The sequence below is a fragment of the Cebus imitator genome, unplaced genomic scaffold, assembly GCF_001604975.1.
Source record: "Cebus imitator isolate Cc_AM_T3 unplaced genomic scaffold, Cebus_imitator-1.0 Scaffold44, whole genome shotgun sequence".
NCBI classification, from domain to species: Eukaryota; Metazoa; Chordata; class Mammalia; order Primates; family Cebidae; genus Cebus; species Cebus imitator.
The window spans coordinates 48,122-67,269 of record NW_016107359.1 but is presented as its reverse complement, the minus strand read 5'-3'; the positions used below and the strand labels follow the sequence as shown (position 1 = coordinate 67,269).

At 40.5% G+C, this 19,148-nt stretch overlaps 1 protein-coding gene across 1 annotated transcript in view; it reads right to left on the bottom strand.

Annotated features, from left to right (window-relative positions):
- The window catches only part of AKAP6 (A-kinase anchoring protein 6), a gene marked incomplete at its 5' end in the record, with an annotated part of 309,960 nt that extends 293,405 nt beyond the window's left edge, over window positions 1-16,555 (bottom strand). The window contains 2 exons of the mRNA XM_037737882.1: window positions 9,158-9,409; window positions 16,371-16,555. Coding sequence (XP_037593810.1) covers window positions 9,158-9,409; window positions 16,371-16,555 — 437 coding nt within the window. The remainder of the gene's footprint in view (window positions 1-9,157; window positions 9,410-16,370) is intronic.
- Between the last annotated feature and the right edge of the window lie 2,593 nt (window positions 16,556-19,148).

The following is a 19,148-nucleotide window of genomic DNA, read 5'->3' as shown; positions in this document are numbered from 1 at the left end:
TCTGAAAATATTGCTTAGTAATAATAATGTTTTCAGTTCCATTGTTTCCTTTCAGATCATCTTCCCAGATAGTTTTCTAACATGTGTATATAATAAAGTCTCAGGAAGATACAGAGTTAGGGGTGTTGCATGTTGGTTTTACTGCCCTTATTTCAGAAATATCACATGTAATTATGTAGTATGGATAGCTGGGTGAGGGCTGCCTAGTTATGTCCACACTCCATTTAAATATACCTCAATTTAACCTGGTATGAAGCAGGCTGGGTGCAGTGGTTTATACCTGTAACCCCAGCTCTTTGAGAGGATGAGGCAGGTAGTTCACTTGAGCCCAAAAATTGGAGACTAATCTGGGCAACATGGCAAAACCCTGACTCTACCAAAAATACAAAAATTAGCCAGGCATGGTAGCATGTGCCTGTAATCCCAGCTACTGGGGAAGCTGAGGCATGAGAATTGCTTGAACCCGGGAGACAGAAGTTGTAGTGACCCAAGATCCTGCCACTATACTCCAGCCTGGGCAACAGAGTGAGACTTGGTCTCTCTCTCTTCATATATATATATATATATATACATATATATATATACACACACACACACACACACACACACACACATATATATATATGTGTGTGTATATATATATATATATATATATGTGTGTGTGTGTGTATATATATGTATATGCAAGGTTCTTTGAACTGGCTGCACCATAGATTACACTATGGTCAAGCCATGGTGACCCTTGTGACCTGCACGTACAGCTCCAGAAAAGAATGGCTAGCTTCTGCAGTGCCTGATTAACTGACCTTGCAACATTCTGCCATTGTTCCTGCCTCAACCATTCCTGCCTTAACTGATAAGCCAACTTTGTGACACTGGACCTTGTGACACCTCCCACCCCCTGGGCAACATACCCCTGGCTTGCATAAAGTGCCCTGAATTGTAACTTCTGTAACTTTCCACTGCCTACCCCAAACCTATAAAGCCAACTCCTATCCCAGCATCCTCCACTAACTCTCTTTTTGGACTCAGCCCACCCACACCCGGGGGAAAAAACAGCCTGTTGCTCACACAAAGCCTGTTTAGGTAGTCTCTTCATTCACAGCGTGCCTAACATTTGCTGCCAAAACCCAGGACGGGGTACTCCTTTGGGAGACCGACCCCCTGTTCCCCCTCTTCCTCTGTGAAGAGACCCGCCTGCAACCTCAGCACATCAGACCAGCCCAACAACCCTCTCGCCACCTTCAGATCGGGTAAGCAGTCTCTCTCCCTCTCTCTCTCTTCCTTTAAATCCTCCTCCTTCTAAAGAGAGAAAAAAGGAGACAAGTCTCTTCCTCTCTCTTTCTTTCTTTAAATCCTTCTCCTTCTAAGTAGAGAAAAGGAGACAAGTCTCCCCCCACCTCTCTCTCTTTTTCCCTTCCAATCTTTCTCCTTGTAAATAAAAGAGACACTCTATCCATGCGCTAAAAAACTCCATCATTGGGTACAGACTCGAGAAGACAGTCTTCCCTTCGTGTCTGGTCAATAGTGGTGAGGCCTGGCTTGACCACTCACCCACGGTACAGCCCAGGACTCAGTCAGGGATGCCTACTGAAAAGGCTGGTAGCTGCTCTCCTCTCATTCTCCTTGTCTCTACTTCTTTCCTTAAAACTATTTCCCAGGCCGGGCGCGGTGGCTCAAGCCTGTAATTCCAGCACTTTGGGAGGCCGAGGCAGGTGGATCACGAAGTCAAGAGATCGAGACCATCCTGGTCAACATGATGAAACCTCGTCTCTACTAAAAATACAGACTATTAGCTGGCCATGGTGGCACGTGCCTGTAATCCCAGCTACTCAGGAGGCTGAGGCAGGAGAATTGCCTGAACCCAGGAGGCGGAGGTTGCGGTGAGCCAAGATTGCGCCATTGCACTCCAACCTGGGTAACATGAGTGAAACTCCATCTAAAAAAAAAAAAAAAAAAACGATTTCCCTTGCTGCTATGGGCAATATTCTACCCTCTGTTCTTCTGTCTTCGCCTCTAGCCTACATCCTAAAAAAATCTAAAACCTCTTCAACTGTTGCCTAATCTGAAACCTAAACATCTCATTTTTTTTTTCTGCAATATAGCCTGGCCCCAATACAAATTAGACAATGGTTCCAAATCACCAGAAAATGGCACTTTCGATTTTTCTATTCTGCAGGACTTAGACAATTTTTATCAACGAATGGGCAAATGATATGTCCAGGCATTTTTTACACTTCAATCCCTCCCTAATCTCCGCTCTCAATGCAACCCATCCCAAATTTTCCTCTCTCCCTTCCATCACCCCTCTTGCCTCTGCCAGTGACTCAGAATCATCCTTGTCCATTGACCCTTCTGATCTTTCTCCTCCCATCTGTCCGAACCAGACCCCAATCCAGGCCCTCTAACCCCCTGTCTAGAGTCTCTCTCCTCTTCTTCTGCCCACACCCCACCTCCTTATGCCCCTCCTGTCACCTCCCCACCTCATACCCAGTCCAGCTTAGAGTTTAGTCCCATGGCAAATTCCTCCAATCCTGCCCAACAATTCCCCCTTCAAGAGGTGGCTGGAGCCAAAGGCATAGTTAGGGTGCACGTTCCTTTCTCTTTATCCAACCTTTCCCAAATTGGCCAACAGTTAGGCTGCTTTTCATCAGATCCTACTAAACATATACAAGAGTTCCAATATCTAACCCAGTCCTATAACTTAACCTGGAGTGACTTAAATGTCATCTTCACCTCTACTCTCACCACAGAGGAACAGGAAAGAGTTTACACCCTAGCCCAATCCTACGCTAGAGATCAGCGGTGCCTTGAACCTAGTCTACAGGAAGGTACCAGGGCAGTTCCCTGGTAAGATCCCCAATGGGAATACCAGGCAGGTTCCCCGATATAACCAGGCAAGATTACATGACCTCCTGCCTACTTGAAGGACTCAAAAAATCAGCATATAAAGCTGTCAACTATGACAAACTTAAAGAAACTACCCAGGGCAAAGATGAAATCTCAGCCCAGTTCACGGCCCGTTTAGCAGCTGCCCCTAGATGATTTACTGCCCTTGTCCCAGAAGGGCCAGAAGGTCGTCTTATTCTTAATATGCATTTTATTACCAAGTTGGCCCCTGACATTCGGAAAAAACTCCAAAAACTAGACTCTGTCCCTCAAACCCCACAACGGGAACTAATCAACCTCACCTTTAAGGTGCTCCATAACAGAGAAGAAGCTGCCAAGCACGGCGTATCTCAGAATTACAAATGCCTCTGCTGTAAGACAAACCCCAGTTACACCTGCAGCTTAAAAAAAGCTTCAGAATGCCCAAACCCTGTGTCCAGGCTTTTCTTCGGGACCTCCTCCCCGAGGACCTTGCTTCAAATGCTGGAAAACTGGCTACTGGGCCAAGGAATGCCCGCAGCCTGAGATTCCTCCTAAGCCCTGTCCCGACTGTGCGGGACCCAAAAGTCTGATTAAGTCCTTCCCAGATCTCCTTGGCTAAGCAGCAGCAGATTGATGCTGCCTGATCACCTCAGAGGCCACCTGGACCATTAGGGACACTGAGCTTCAGGTAACTCTTACAGTGGAGGGTAAGTCCATCCTCTTCTTAATCGATAGGGAGGCTACCCACTCCACATTTATTTTCAAGGGCCCATTTCGCTTGCCTTCATAACTGTTGTGGGTATTGAGCGTCAAACTTCTAGACCTCCTAAAACCCCCAAGCCTGGTGCCTATTGGGCAGTATTCCTTTACACACTCCTTCCTATTCCTACCTGTCCAGTCCCCTTACTAGGCTGAGACATCTTAACAAAATTATCTGCCTCCTTAACTACTCCTGGACTACAGCCACACCTCATTGCCACCCTTCTACCTGATTCAAAATCTCCCTCACAACCCCCCACCCCACATATCGCTACCTCAACTCAAAGGTATGGGACACATCTGCCACATCCCTGGCAACAGACCACACACCTCTTATCATCCCATTAAAACCTAACCACCCTTATTCTGCCCATTGCCAGTAAACCCCACAACAGGCTTTAAACCCCACAACAGACTTTTAAAAAGCTTAAAGCCTGTTATCACCCATCTGTTACAACATGGTTTTTTAAAGCCTACGAACTCTCCTTACAACTCCCCAAACCTATCTATCCAAAAACCAGACAAATCCTACAGGCTAGTCTAAGACCTTCGCCTCATCAATCAGATTGTACTTCACATTCATCATGTTGTACTAAACCCTTATACCCTTCTATCCTCCATATCCCTTTCCACAACTCAGTATTCTGTTCTTGACCTTAAAGACACCTTTTCCACCATCCCATTACATCCCTCCTCTTAGCCTCTTTTTGCCTTCACTTGGACTGACCCCGACACTCACCTGTCTCAACAACTTACCTGGACTGTTCTGCCCCAAGGTTTCAGAGATAGGCTCCACCACTTTAGTCAAGCCCTTTCCCGTGACCTACTCTTCTCTGTCCATCTGCTTCCCACCTCATTTAATATATGGATGATCTTCTTCTTTGCAGTTCCTCTTATGAATCCTCCCAGCAAGACACTATCCTGCTTCTTCAACTTCTATACTCCAAGGGGTACTGTGTATCCCCTTCTAAAGCCCAAATTTCTTCCCTATCCATTATTTATCTCGGTATAATCCTTCATCAGCACACACACGCTGTCCCTGCCAATCGTATTCAGTTAATTTCCCAAACCCCAGCCACATCCACTAAACAAAAGCTTCTCTCCTTCCTAGGCATTATAGGACACTTTTGCCTCTGGATATGAGGTTTTGCCCTTCTAACCAAACAACTTTATAAACTTACAAAAGGAAACTTAGCTGACCCCATAGATCCCAAATCCTTCCCCCAGTCTTCCTTTTGTTCACTAAAGAAGGCCTTAGAAACAGCCCCTACACTTGCACTCCCCAACTCCTCCCAATCCTTCTCCCTTCATGGAAGAAGTAAAAAGCTGCACAGCCGGGGTTCTTACACAAGAGCCAGGCCCACGACCAGTCCAGTTGCCTTCTTGTCTAAACAACCTGACCTCACACAAAGCCTGTTTAGGTGGTCTCTTCATTCAGAGCATGCCTAACAGTATGTGTATGTATATGTACATGTATAATATGTATATGCATAGGAGCAGTTTTCCAGATGAAAGTTATATTTTATAAAGGTACTAATTTCTTTTCTTTATTGCTGGCCTCAATCTTGTCTCAGACAGCAAAGAACACCCTCCCTTTTCTTTTTTCTAATTCAAATCAAGAAATTTTGCTTTGTTCCTTGTCCATAATTAACTGAAGCCTAGTTCCAAATGCCTTCATAGATCTTTTTTTTTTTTTCAACACCACGTTTTGCTACCAACTGAACATGAGATTTAGTATTCATAACTTAAGAGATGTGGAGATCCTGAGTCCTCAGACCTAGGGGGGCTGTGGCATTCTAGTAAGAGGCCCATCAATTTACATGTTAGTTTACATGGACTAGACTTTTTCAGATTCCTTTCAGCTCCACCATGTTGGGATTCTATTGATTCCAAATGCATCCCAGAGAACAGCAGTGGACTGAGAAGAGCAAGTAATGGCAAGCAACTGTGAAGTACAATGAAGGTTTTTTTTCTCATAGGCAAGGGGGAAAATAGACAGAAATCTTTTAATATTTTTATTTATATTATATTAATAATTTTGAAGAGAACTTCCATGCTGAAATTCTACATGCTGAAATTATGAATCAAATAATTAATCTCCATGATTAATTCCCAGTCCATCAAGCTGAAATTATATCTTCCTCTTTCACATCTAAAACAGTGATTGCCTATATTATTTAATCCAACTAATCAGACTTTTTTACAGCAATATGAACTAGGTGCTATGGGAGATACAAAGTAAATATAATCTGGAACTAGCCGTCATGTAGTTCAAAATATAGCACATATTTTGGTCGGATACAATTTGGCCCATTATAAGTGCCAGTGGAGGAACCCACAAAGTACTATGTTGTGAGCACTCTGGAAGGACCAACGCAACCCCACAGAAGGTAAGTGTCATTTAGGTAAGTGCTTACTACACCATCTAGTGCATGGTATATTCTCAGTCAATATTTGCTATTGTGTTGATATTATTGAGTTACCACTCATCACCTGTGTCATTACTTCTCTTGACTTCATTCCTCTCATCTGTAAGACGAATACAATCATAATAGCTGTAAATTGAAGATAACAGCACTTGCTCTGCCTACCTCCCAGAACTATGTGAAGAGCAAACAAAATTATGAAGCTCATACCTAACGTGTTATTTATCTTTGAATGCACAGAGTCTTATGCATAGTTAGAAATCAATAAATATTTAGAGAAGATAGAAAGGAGGAAGAAAGGCAGAAAAGAAACAATTATTATTAAAATAGAAATCAGTTAAAAACTGGTTTTGTTTTATTTAATTAAGCCTACATTTACATCCTTAAGTATTCAGTTAACCTCTTCTTTTTTTAAATTTAAATTTAATTTTAATTTTTAGTTTGGGGTACATGTACAGGATGTGCAGGTTTGTAACAAAGAAGTATTAACCTCTTCTTAAATTCAGTTTTTCCATCTATAAAATGGAACTACTTTTAATATCCCTTACCTTCTTTCCTAAATGAAACAAATATAAAGTGCTTATCATGATGTCTGGAATATAGAAAACTACAGAACAACATATTTTTAAACAGTTTTGAGCTTTTTCTTAAAGTGTTCTTTGTTTTTTGGTTAATGATTCATTTTATTTTAGTAAGGTATTGGCCAATTTTTTTTTTTACTAGATATGGTTTGCTCTTTATTAAAGAAGAAAATTTGTATATTGTATTTTTCAAGAAAAGAAGATGGAACTCGCCACTCTCCAGAGTTTCAAACTTACTCTTTAATGTGGCTCTGAAATTTAACTAACCTTCAGAGAAAGAAAAATGAATCCTCCTTCACTGGAAGGACATCTACTATTCTAATTTATCAGTGTTTTTTTTTTTAATTTGGTTTCTTTTTTTTTTTTTTGGTAATTTCCCTCATCATTCTACAAATCTTTCATACTTGAATTTATTCTGAGACAGCTGATAATTTTATCCTAATTCTCTTCCTGTTTTTATTTTATTTTTTTTTTTACAATTCCAGTGTGCTGGCAGAAATAAATAAAACTAAACAGTCTTTTAAATGTTCTCATAGAGTCACACTTAGACACAGAAATATAGGATCAGAAATCCAGTTTCAGGAAGTATGGTTATAGAGGCAGAACTTTAATTAATAGAAACATATTCATAAAGCAGGTAACTGAAAATCTACTGTTCCTTTACCCCTTACACAACATATTCTTCAATCTCTATAACAGGACTAAAGACAAACTTCAAACATAAGAATGCATTAAACTGCTTCCAATCAAATCCATTAATCATTGCTGAGTTTGTGTTGTGAGAAGAGATGCTACTTATTGTAAATTCACAACACAATTGTAAAAACAATTACCCTTCATGGGTCCTCATCATTTCTTGAGCTACTACTTCATGAATGATACAAGTTCAATTAAGTATATGATAAATGTATTCCACAAAACAATAACTGATAACAATAAACCCTAGAGCACTGCCATATCTCCAGCTCCTATAACAGAGCTGATGATCAATACATGCTTATTGAATTAATAAATATATGATTTGAATCACTGATTTTTAATCTCCTTCTAGTAGAAGGCAGACAGATTTGATCACTGACCAGCATTGGATGTTGGACAGAGCATTGGATGTTGGACAACAAATGTGGAGGGGGGAAGAAAAGAATTTATAGACTTGAGGATGCCAGGTAGATATCTAAAGAAAGATCTCTCTAGAGGTTAGACAAATCTTCCTCATCTCTGATCTCCATTAGCACATTTTATCATGGAGATCAGATTTAGGGCAAAGTTGGTCAGCTTGAGATTCTTTGTAGTCTCCCATAACACTTAATTGAGAACCCTCTAGGGATCTAACTTGGGAGGGATGGCATCTGAGGACTAACACACAACTCACATATTCATCCTATGGTTACTGAAGTCTGTATCACTTCCTCACTGCCACAGTAACAGGGAGAGCTAACACACAAACACACAACCACCCTGCCACACACATACACTGTATCCATATATGGTATCCATATGTATATGTATAGCCCCTGCTTAGCAAGCACAACACTTTTTTTCTACAAATATATGTCCACTTTATTTAAGAATGAGAGAGTTCACTTGGATTCAAATTTACAGGGTCCATTTTTAAATTATTCATCAGGAATAACAAATCTTTCAGGTACTCAATATAAATAAGAAAAATCAAATATATTTTATATAATATTCTAATGCCCATTTGATTCACTATATCTAGAATGATTCTTCTAAAACATGAATCATGGGAGTTCCCTGAACAAACGCTTCTTCTGTCTTCAAAATAAAGTCCAAATCTCTTAATATGAATTTAAAAGCTCTTTATCTTCATGATCTGACCTCAGCTTACCTATTAGCCCAAATCCTGCCTCCTGGTTCCTTGGGCTTTTTGCTCCAGTCCTACTGGTAGCTCTCTGGGCCTGCCATTCTCTTTCTTATCTCAGGGTATTAGATCATGCCATGTCGTCTGCCTAGAACATTTTCTGCCTCTGTTCACTAGTCTATTCCTGTCTCACCTTCAGGTTTCAGGTAGACTCACTTCTTCAGAAAAGCCTCCCCTGTGTGAACTAGGTTCCTCTTTCTCTGTCCTCCAGTGTCATCTTGTAGACTTACCACAGTTTGGCTTTGATGTCTGTTCCCTTGACTGTATTTTCCACTAGACTCAAAGCTACTTGAAGACAGAAACCATGTTTTGATCATTACTATATTCTTAGCACTGTTTGTCACATAATAAGTACTCAATAAATATGTATTAAATAATTGAAGAGGAAAAGGAAGCCAGGTTAGCATCAATAACAGTGAAGGGTATGTGTGCAAATTACTAGTTACAAGCTAACTCTGGTTTAAAGCCCCATTCATACTGGAAGTGCCCTAGCTTCTAGTCACTATGCCTAGATTCAAAGCCCATCAGGGCCTGCTTATTTACCCACAAAGAATTTCTTTCCCACATCTCTTAACTGAAAACATTCTCAAATGGTCACACCTAGCAATGCATTGCTTAACTTTAAGGAAAACACTCACCTCCTTTGTCTCTTCAGAGAAAGCTTGCAGAATGTCCGTCTGCCTAGTGTAGTTGCCATTGGCGTCCTGCAGACCTTGCAGAATGCGTTCCCGCAGAACCAGCACTGAGACTCGAAGCTGGTGCCAGAGGAGCTGCACTGCGTGGATGTCCACTATCACGTTGACGGAGTAAGACAGCAGCTTTAGGGAGAACTCTGTTTCAAGGAGGGCATGGATTTGCTCAACATGATCAGAAATATCTTCACAAATGTCCTGCAGTAAAGAAAAGCAAAATACGTGAGGACTACTTTGCCTTATCCTGGAAGGAGGTAAGTGGGGTAGAAAAGCTTATTCTTACCTAACACCAATTATCAGGGCCAACAGTAGCAGGTTGGATATCTGGGGACTTTGTTTTAATTCTGATACACAGTTGCGCGCCATACTCCTCTGCACTGGGCCTTTGGTCATTTAGGTAAATTAATCTTTTTCTAAGCCACAAAAATCCTACGATTCCATCAGATGCCCAAACTGAAAGCTTGGCCAAGGTGAGAAGTGCATCTCTCCAATTCACTGTCTGTTCTCTTTTTTATTGTTTGTTGGGGATTCTGGAAGGGAACCAATGGCTGTTCTATTTTCTAGTGGTGAGCTACACAGGGCACACAATATTTCAAGTCAGAAGCATCATCTAGACACCTTTGAAGAAAGATGACCTAGAATGTGTGCTTCATAGGAACTCTCAGCCATTCTCAAGGAGCTATGGGGTACTTCATTTAAGGGGAAACTGTCACTCTCACTCTCATTTAGATATAAGTATACAACTTATATCTAAATTCACGGCGGATATCTTTTTTTTTTTGGAGATGGAGTTTCACTCTTGTGAAAGGCTGGAGTGCAATGGTGCATCTCAGCTCACTGCAACCTCTGCCTCCCGGGTTCAAGAAATTCTCCTGCCTCAGCCTACCGAGTAGCTGGGATTACAGGCAGCCACCACCACACCCAGCTAATTTTTGTATTTTTAGTAAAGACAGGATTTCACTATGTTGGCCAGGCTGGTTTTGAACTCCTGACCTCAGGTGATCCACCCACCTTGGCCTCCCAAAGTGCTGAGATTACAGTGGTGAGCCACCACATCCAGCCTAAGTTCACAGTGGATATCTAAATTTTCAACCCACACTTTGCAAGCAGAATCACTCTTACGAAGCAAAGCTAGAAAAATTCCAGAGATGAAAAAAGACAAAATACAATTTTGTTTTGTTTTTAACATGCAGACATTTTAAACAAAAACATCACTAAGTAAGTCTCAATCTCCTTGACACGTTATATTAGGTAGGAAGATTTGGTATCTGACATGTCACTTGTTCTTACAAGTCCCCAAATTTCCATTGTGCTGTCAAAGGCCAGCAGCGTGAAATGAGTGGCATCAATGGTAGTATTTACTTGGGCAATTTAAGAGACCAATAAGCATCAAAATGATGGTGTCAGCTAAAAGGGCTCAGTTACTCATTTTCAGTTGTACATTAGTGATTTTTTGAAATTGAGCTTTTATTTGTGATTTTTTTAAGGCCAAAATTTTAAGATAGCATTTGAGTTCTGAGCCCTACCATCAGTGTCAAAACACTCATTCTATGCTGGAAATATAACTTTCTTATTTCATGTAATTCAGTTACTTTATTTTAAAAAGAAAAGTGAAAATACATAATCGATTTAAAATGTACAATAACAACAGGCAAAAAAATCTGTTGAAGAATGATGACAATTTGTGCTAAATCACGAAGATCAACTGTTGTACAATTACAATGAGTGCTCCAATATTAGTTCCTGAAACCCAAGAACTAATTGGTGACAGTGGTACAAATTGGTGATCATAACTTGAAACAGAACAAAACTTCAAACTAAATGAACTTTGAAGCTCTAATTAGGCAAGTTTCTCCCAAATGTGACCCACAAGCTAATGCAGTCCAAAAGAAATTTAGGGCAGAAAATCTATTACCCCACTAGCCAGTACATGGGAACCAATCACAGCCAGATTAGCTCCTCTCTGCTGGCCTCATCACAAAAGAGCAGGGCTCTCATTGCTACCATCAGATATTCCACATTGCCTGGGATTTCTGGTTGGAACAACTACTCTATGTATTCCCCACACTTCTTGACCACCACCCCAAAGCAAATGCCTGTCTTTTGTCCTCTTAGGATGTTCATTTTTGTGTTGCTATATGTTAGTTTGAGAAACTCACTCCCTCCCACTGCTGAGTTCTTCCAAATTCTCTATACTTTGCCCCATTCTGTTGAAAAAAAAAAAAATACCCCTTAACTTCTTCACAGAATGCAACTACTTCCTGGTCTCACCCAAATCTGTTTCTGCCCAAGAATCCCACTTCCCCTACTTCCCTCCCAGGAGAGGCTGCTCATTCTCCCTGTCCACACCTGAGAGTCTGAAGTAGGGATGATGGGGGAAAGGCTGGCCTCAGTGCCTCTTTGGCACTTTGGCACTTTCTGATCATTACTCTTTCACCCTCGTACTAGCACCTTTCTTTCCCAGTAGTTGCCTAGCTTGATAAACCTTACTGTCTTCTTCCCTCATTGCTGTTACCTACCTTCTTCCCTTTTAACTCGTCTACATTACATCGAAGAATGCAACTGGTTCACATTTTACTTTCTCTATACCATGCATGGCATTATCTTTGGTACTGTCAATATTCATACTGATGAACCAACCAACACGGTAGCCTCAAATTTCCTTTACTCCATAACTCCCAGAACCTTCATACCCATTCCACTGGGATAACTCTCTACCCTAACTCTACTGTGGACTTCATTATCACTTAACCTGTGTAACAACATCAGAAAGTCCCCTATGCCTTCAACCTCTATTTGTTCAACCTTTTCACTCCTGTCTCCCACTACAGGTGCTCTTCAACCCCATCCAGGCTCCTCCAGAAACATTTTCCTCAAATACTCCCCACCTCCTAGCATTTATGGGGTATGCCAACGCTATGGGCAGCATCTATGGTGATCACTTCAACTACTCTCTTAGCAGTGGTCTCCACTTTCTCATACTCTTGATGTATAACTCAGATTTGCTAGCCTCTGTCTCTGGAGTCTCACTCTGACACTAAAGATGCAGAATATCTTACATACCTAGGAGAGAAAAAGGCTTGAGAATCTTTATGCTACCAGCTCAGAATAGCCATCTATGCATTTCTCATCTACTCCACATCATCCCTCAATACAAAATGTTACACAGAGCCTTGGCACCATGAAAGCACGTGCCATCTGTTCCTCTTATACATGACTTGGCTCCTTCATAATAGATACAGGAATGTAGTCAGAACCAGGTCATGGGTCAAGATTGCCTGGAAACCACCCTGGGGAAACAACATAGAAAGGGCACTAAAGTATCACTGGTGCCAGTTAACTTAGGTTTCCACACCCTACTCCCTACATAAGTGGGCAAGGTAAATTGGCCCTATTCCCACAGAAGCAGATGTACCCCCAAGAGGAAGAGAACACCCTTTCCACAAGTGCTGACCTACCAATGTAAATATAATGATGGCAAATAAGCACATTACAAAATCTTCAACTACGTAAGCCAAGATGGAAATTTAAATTAAAACCACAATGAGATACCAGTTTATACACATTAGAATGCCTAGAATAAAAAAAATTACTGACAGCACAAATTGCTAAGGACTTCTAGAACAACTGGAACTCTCCTATGCTGCTTATGAGAATTCAGAATGGTACAATCACAGTGGAAAACAGGTTAGCAGTTTCTTATAAAATTAAGCATACAATTACCATATGACCCAGCAATCCCACTCCTGGGTGTTTATCCAAGAGAAATAAAAACTTATATGCATGCAAAAATGAAGTTCCACCCACAATCGCTAAAACCTTCAATGGGTAAATTGATCCTGGGTAAATGGTCCTTAAATGGGTAAACAGATAAATGAACTACAGTATGCCTATACAATATGCAGCAGTTTTTAAAAAAGTGAACCACTATACATGTAATAATTTGGATAAATCTCAAAGGCATTATACTAAGTGAAAGAAGCCAGTCTCAAAATGTTACACACTGTATAATTCTATTTAAGTAACATTCTCATAAGACAAAAGTATAATGATAGACAACAGATGAGTGGCTAGAGATTGGGGAGGGGACGGCATGATTCTAAACTGATAGCACAAGGGAGTTTTGCAGACTGATGGAACCATTTGGTATGATTGTGGAGGTGTTACACAAATTTCCCCATGGGTTAAACTGTACACCAAAAAAGAAAGTCAATTCTGTTGTATAATAATTTTTTTTCTTTTGAGACAGGGTCTCACTCTGTTACCAGGCTGGAGTGAAGTGGCACGATCTCGGCTCACTGCAACCTCCGCCTCCCAGGTCCAAGTGATTCTCTCCGAGTAGCTGGGATTACAGACGTGTACCACTACACCCAGCTTTTTTGTATTTTTAGTAGAGACGAGGTTTCACAATGTTGGCCAGGATGGTCTCAATTTCTTGACCTCGTAATCCACCCACCTCGGCCTCCCAAAGTGCTGGGATTACAGGCGTGAGCCACCATGCCCGGACAATAATTTTTAAGCTAATAAAAGAAAAGCAGGTTATAGTCTCAGGAAAATACATATAAAATTCATTTTGGGTCACATACTGCCTTTGTATTCTTGGAAATTACAAAAAGCACAACTCTTTAAGGTCATGGTAGTTCTGTGATCACCAGCACTAATTTTATATAGTAATTCTGTATAGCTTCCACATTATTTTCTAGCAACTGTAAATGAAAATGAAGCTAATATGGAGCCCATCTCAAAGTGAATTAATGCAAATGACAATGGTTAACAATATCTTCAAAGTTGCATAAGATTTTTTTCTACAGATATTACTGTGCTAATGTGGGAAAGTGACCTTCTACATTGCTTTGTTTAATTCACACACAGCACAATAGCCCTGTGGCATTCAGTACTCACAGAACAAAACGCATTGAATACATTATGTTGCCAATTGCTCACTTCACTCAACCTTCCAGATACCTTGCTGTCTCAAAATTGCAGCTGCTGTCTCCTATAAATGAGACAAGGATCTTCTGTGGTTACTGAAGCAGCTGATACAAACACTGAGGTGACCTGAGACTGTTTACAAATAAACTTGTTGGCTGAGTCAGTTGGTTTATTGTTTTATTTTTTAAAATTGGATTATATGCTTATGTGAGGGGGCACCATTTCCTTTTGTGAAACATACTATTGTATACTTTTTCATTGCATCTTATTTCTAAACAAATGCAGGGATGTTAAGATAACTTATATATTTAATGAGTATGTCTGGTTTCACCAGCTAGGAAAAAAATGAGGCACCCTTCTTGTGATTCCTCTGATTGTTTACTATAAGAACTTTTGAGTGTGACTTCTCAGCTCCTGCTAATTGTCTCTGGAAGGGGATCTCTTGGCTGCCTCATCCTGAGGCCATCACACCCTTTCTCACCATTCTCAAAACAGCTTAAAAATTTCCCTGTGAAATTACAAGTGTATATGGATCAACATTCTGCCAAGGTGCCTCAAATTTCCATCTGCAGGGCTCCATGTGAATCTGGAAGGAACTCTGCCCTCCCAGCAACCTCCTCACCTAGGTACTGAAGCAACACTTGGCACCTCAGTTTCACAAAGTCCCACAAATGTAATCCTTTTTTAAAAAAAGGTAAATACCCCTAATGGCTGGGTAAGGTGGCTCCTGACTGTAATCCCAGCACTTTGGGAGACTGAGGCACGAGAATTGCTTGGATTCAGGAGTTTGAGACCAGCCTGGGCAACACTGGAGATCCCATCACTACAAAAAAAATATAACAAATTAGCCAAGTGTGGTGGTACACACCTGTAGTCCCAGCTACTTGGGAGGCTGAAGTAGGAAGATGTCTTGAGCCCATGAGGTGTAGACTGCAGTGAGCCATGATTGTACCACTGCACTCTAGCCTGGCCAGAGCAAGAAAATAACCTGTCATAAAACAAGAACCTGTCTCTGGAAAAAAAAAAAAAAGTAACTTTACCCATATGCTCACCATACGTGTGTGTGTTTATTTCAGAAAGCTAAAAAGAGATTCTTACCTAATATATGTACTTTATATTTTAAAACACAGATTAAAGAAATATCACAGTTACTTATAATAAAACTCACAAGTAAGCCACTTGAAACTGCAACTTTATACAAAAAATCTTCCTATTACAGGGTTAGTTGACTGTCAAAACTCTCCTTCCTCCAAAAACAGACTGATAGATTTCCCCATGGCAAAATATTTTTATTTCCCCAAAAGTAAACTATCCCTCTCAGCAGAGGAGTAGAGAGGAACTTTCTAAACTTGATAAAGATTATCTACACAAAACCTATAGCTAACAGCAAACTTAACAGTGAGAAACTAGACGTTTTCCCACAAAGATTGACAGCAAGGCACGAATATCTCCTCCTTTACAACATCATACTAGAAGTCCTAGCTATTGCAATAAGATAAAAAGAGGAAAGAAAAGGCATAGATTTGGAAGGAAGATATGAAGCTGTCTGGTTCAAAGATGACATGATCTTCTATGTAGAAAATCTGAAAGAATGGGGAAAAAAACCCCAAAAATCCCAACTCCTGGAACGAATAAGCAATCATAGTAAGGTTGCAGAATATGAGGTTAATACACAAAAGTCAATTGCTTTCCTATATACCAGCAAAGAACAATTGAAATTTAAAATAAAAAACACAATACCATGTATACTAGCACCCCCTCCTCCAATGAAATACTTAGGTATAAATGTAAAAGCCTATGCACAAGATCTGCATGTGTGATATTGTGCTGGCCTAGAGCCAGAACCTGAGCAACACTATTTTATAAAATGCAAAACTGTTTTTTAAATAAGTTGAAATGGCTGCCCCATTCTCCTCACAATAACTACTGTCCTTGGCCTCTGTAAATAGAACTGCTAGTTTGTTCTGCAAAACTATGTAAAGCTGCTTACCTTTTCTTATCAGTAACTGCTACAATCTGTGACTTCTATCACCACCCAGACGATGTGTAAACAAATGTATATCTTGACTTCTGTAAACCACTGAAGTAACAAACAGAATGGCAAAAGTCCCCTGGCCCTTGGAATGTCCGGAGACCCCCGCCCTTGTCTCCGCCCAGGAGGTGAATCACAGAATCCCCAAGCCCTTGGAATGTCCGAAACCTTTTCATCCCCATCCCCGCTCCTCACCCCCACACCCAAGGTGATTTTTCGGGTATAAAAAGTCGTGGCACCCTCCTTTTGACACCACAGGTTGGAGAGACGTGAGTCCTCTGTGGTCGCTGGCATAATAAATGACCCTGCAATCTGGCATACTTTTGTCTTGGTGCTTTCTACGCTCGGTCCAATACGACATATGAGGAAAACTACAAACTCTGATGAAAGAAATCAAAGAAGTAAATAAATGCAATAGTATTCCATGTTCATGGATAGGAAGACTCAATATTGCCAAGATATCAGTTCTTCCTAACTTGCTGTGTAGCCTTAACTCAATCAAAAACCCAGCAAGTTATTTTATAGATAACAAACTGATTCCAAAGTTTACGTGATGAGGCTGGGTGCAGTGGCTCACACCTGTTAATCTTAGCACCTTGGGAGGCCGAGGCGGTGGATCACCTGAGGTCAGGAGTTTGAGACCAGCCTGGCCAACATGGCAAAACCCCATCTCTACTAAGAATACAAAAATTAGCTGGGAGTGGTGGTGTGTGCCTGTAATCTTGGCTACTCAGGAAGCTGAGGGAGGATAATAATTTGAACCCAGGAGGCAGAGGTTGCACTGGGCCAAGATTGTGCCACTGCACTCCAGCCTGGGCAACAGAGTGAGACTCCATCTAAAAAAATTAATAATAATAAAGTTTATGTGAAGAGGCAAAAGGCCCAGAGTATCCAATACAACATTTGAAAAGAACAAAATAGGAGGGCTGACACTACCCAACTTCAAGATTTAATACAAAGTTACAGTAATCAAGAAAATGTTATACTGGCAAAAGAATAGACAAACAGATCAATGAACAGAATAGACAGGCCAGAGGTAGACTCACATAAGTAACAGTTAACTGATCTTTGATAAAGGAGCAAAGGCAACACAACAGAGAAAAGATAGCCTTTTCAACAAATGGTACTGGAACTGGACATCTACAAGCAAATAATAATAATGATAATCCTACACATATACCTTATACCCTTAACAAAAATTAACTCAAAATAGACCACAGACCTAAGGGTAAAATGCAAAACTATAAAATCCTTTAAGATATCATAGAAGAAAATCTAGATCACCTTGGGTTTGGCAATGACTTTTTATTAATAGATACAACACCAAAGGCACAATCTATGAAAGAAAGAATTAATAAGCTGGAGTTCATGAAAACATTTCTGCTCTGTGAAAGACATCATTAAGAGAATGAAAGGACAAGCCACAGACTGGAGAAAATATTTGCAAAAGACTTAAGAGGGATTATTCTTCAAAATATATAAAGAAATCTTAAAGCTTAATAAAAACAACCCAATTAAAAAACAGCCCAAAAACTTTAGCAGATCCTCACCAAAGAAGATAAACAGATGGCAAATAAGCATATGAAAAGATAGTTCCACATTATAAGTCACCAGGGGAATGCAAATTAAAACAGTGAGATACCATTATATAACCGTTTGAATGGCCAAAATTCACAATACTGACAACACCAAATGCTGGTGAGGATGTGGATTAACAGGCACTCCTGTTCATTGTAGTGGGAATGCAGTATGGTGGTTTCTTAAAATGGTAAACATATTCTCGCCATAAAATCCAGCAGTCACACTCCTTGGTTTTTACCCAAAGGTACTGAAGACTCATATCCACACAAAAACCTGCATACAGATGTTTATAGCAGCTTTATTTATAATTGCCAAAACTTGGAAGCAACCAATGATTTCGGTAGGTGAATGGATAAACTTTGGTATATCTAGAATATTAGCCAGTGCTAAAAAGAAGCTATCAAGCTATGAAAAGACATGAGGAACCTTAAATGTATATTAGTAAGTAAAAGAAACCAATCTGAAAAGATGACAAATTGTATTATTCCATTTAAATGACATTCTGCAAAAGGCAAAGCAGTGGCTACCAGATGTTTGGAGGCAAGAAGAGAAGACTAAGTGGAGAAGAGGATGTTTATGGCAGTGAAACTATTCTATATACTATAAAGGTGGATACATATAATTAAATATTCATCAAAATCTGTATAATGTACACGACAGAGGGAACCCAATGTACACTATGGAATTGCAGTGATAATGATGTGCCAATGTAGGTTCCTCAATTGTAACAAATGTACCACCCTAGTAGGGGGTGCTGATAATGTGGAAAGCTATGTATGTGTGGGAACAGGGGATCTATGGGCTGTCTCTCTGCCTGCCTCTTAATTTTCCTGTGAGTCTAAACTGGTTATAAAAATACTATTTAAAAAAACACAAACTAGACTACACCTTTTTTTCTTCTTCCTCTAGAAAATACACTTTTCTAATAGGTCTAGTTTTTTCTTTTGTCATATAAAGAATAACTACAATGGGTTGAACATGGTGGCTCACACCTGCAATCCCAGCATTTTGGGATGCCAAGGTGGAAGGATCTCTTGAGCTCAGCAGTTTGAGACCAGCCTAGGCAACATGGCAAAACCCCATCTCTACAAAAGATACAAAAATTATCCAAGCCTGGCCCAGCGCAGTGGCTCATACTTGTAATCCCAGCACTTTGGGAGGCCAAGGTGGGCAGATCACTTGAGGTCACGAGTTTGAGACCAGCCTGGGCAATGTGGTGAAAGTGCATCTCTACTAAAAATATAAAAATTAGTGGAGCATGGTGGCAGGTGCCCATAATCCCAGCTATTCAGGAGGCTGAGGCAGGAGAATCACTTGACCCTAAGAGGAAGAAGTTGCAGTGAGCCAAGATCTCCCCACTGCACTCCAGCCTAGGTGATGGAGCAAGACTGT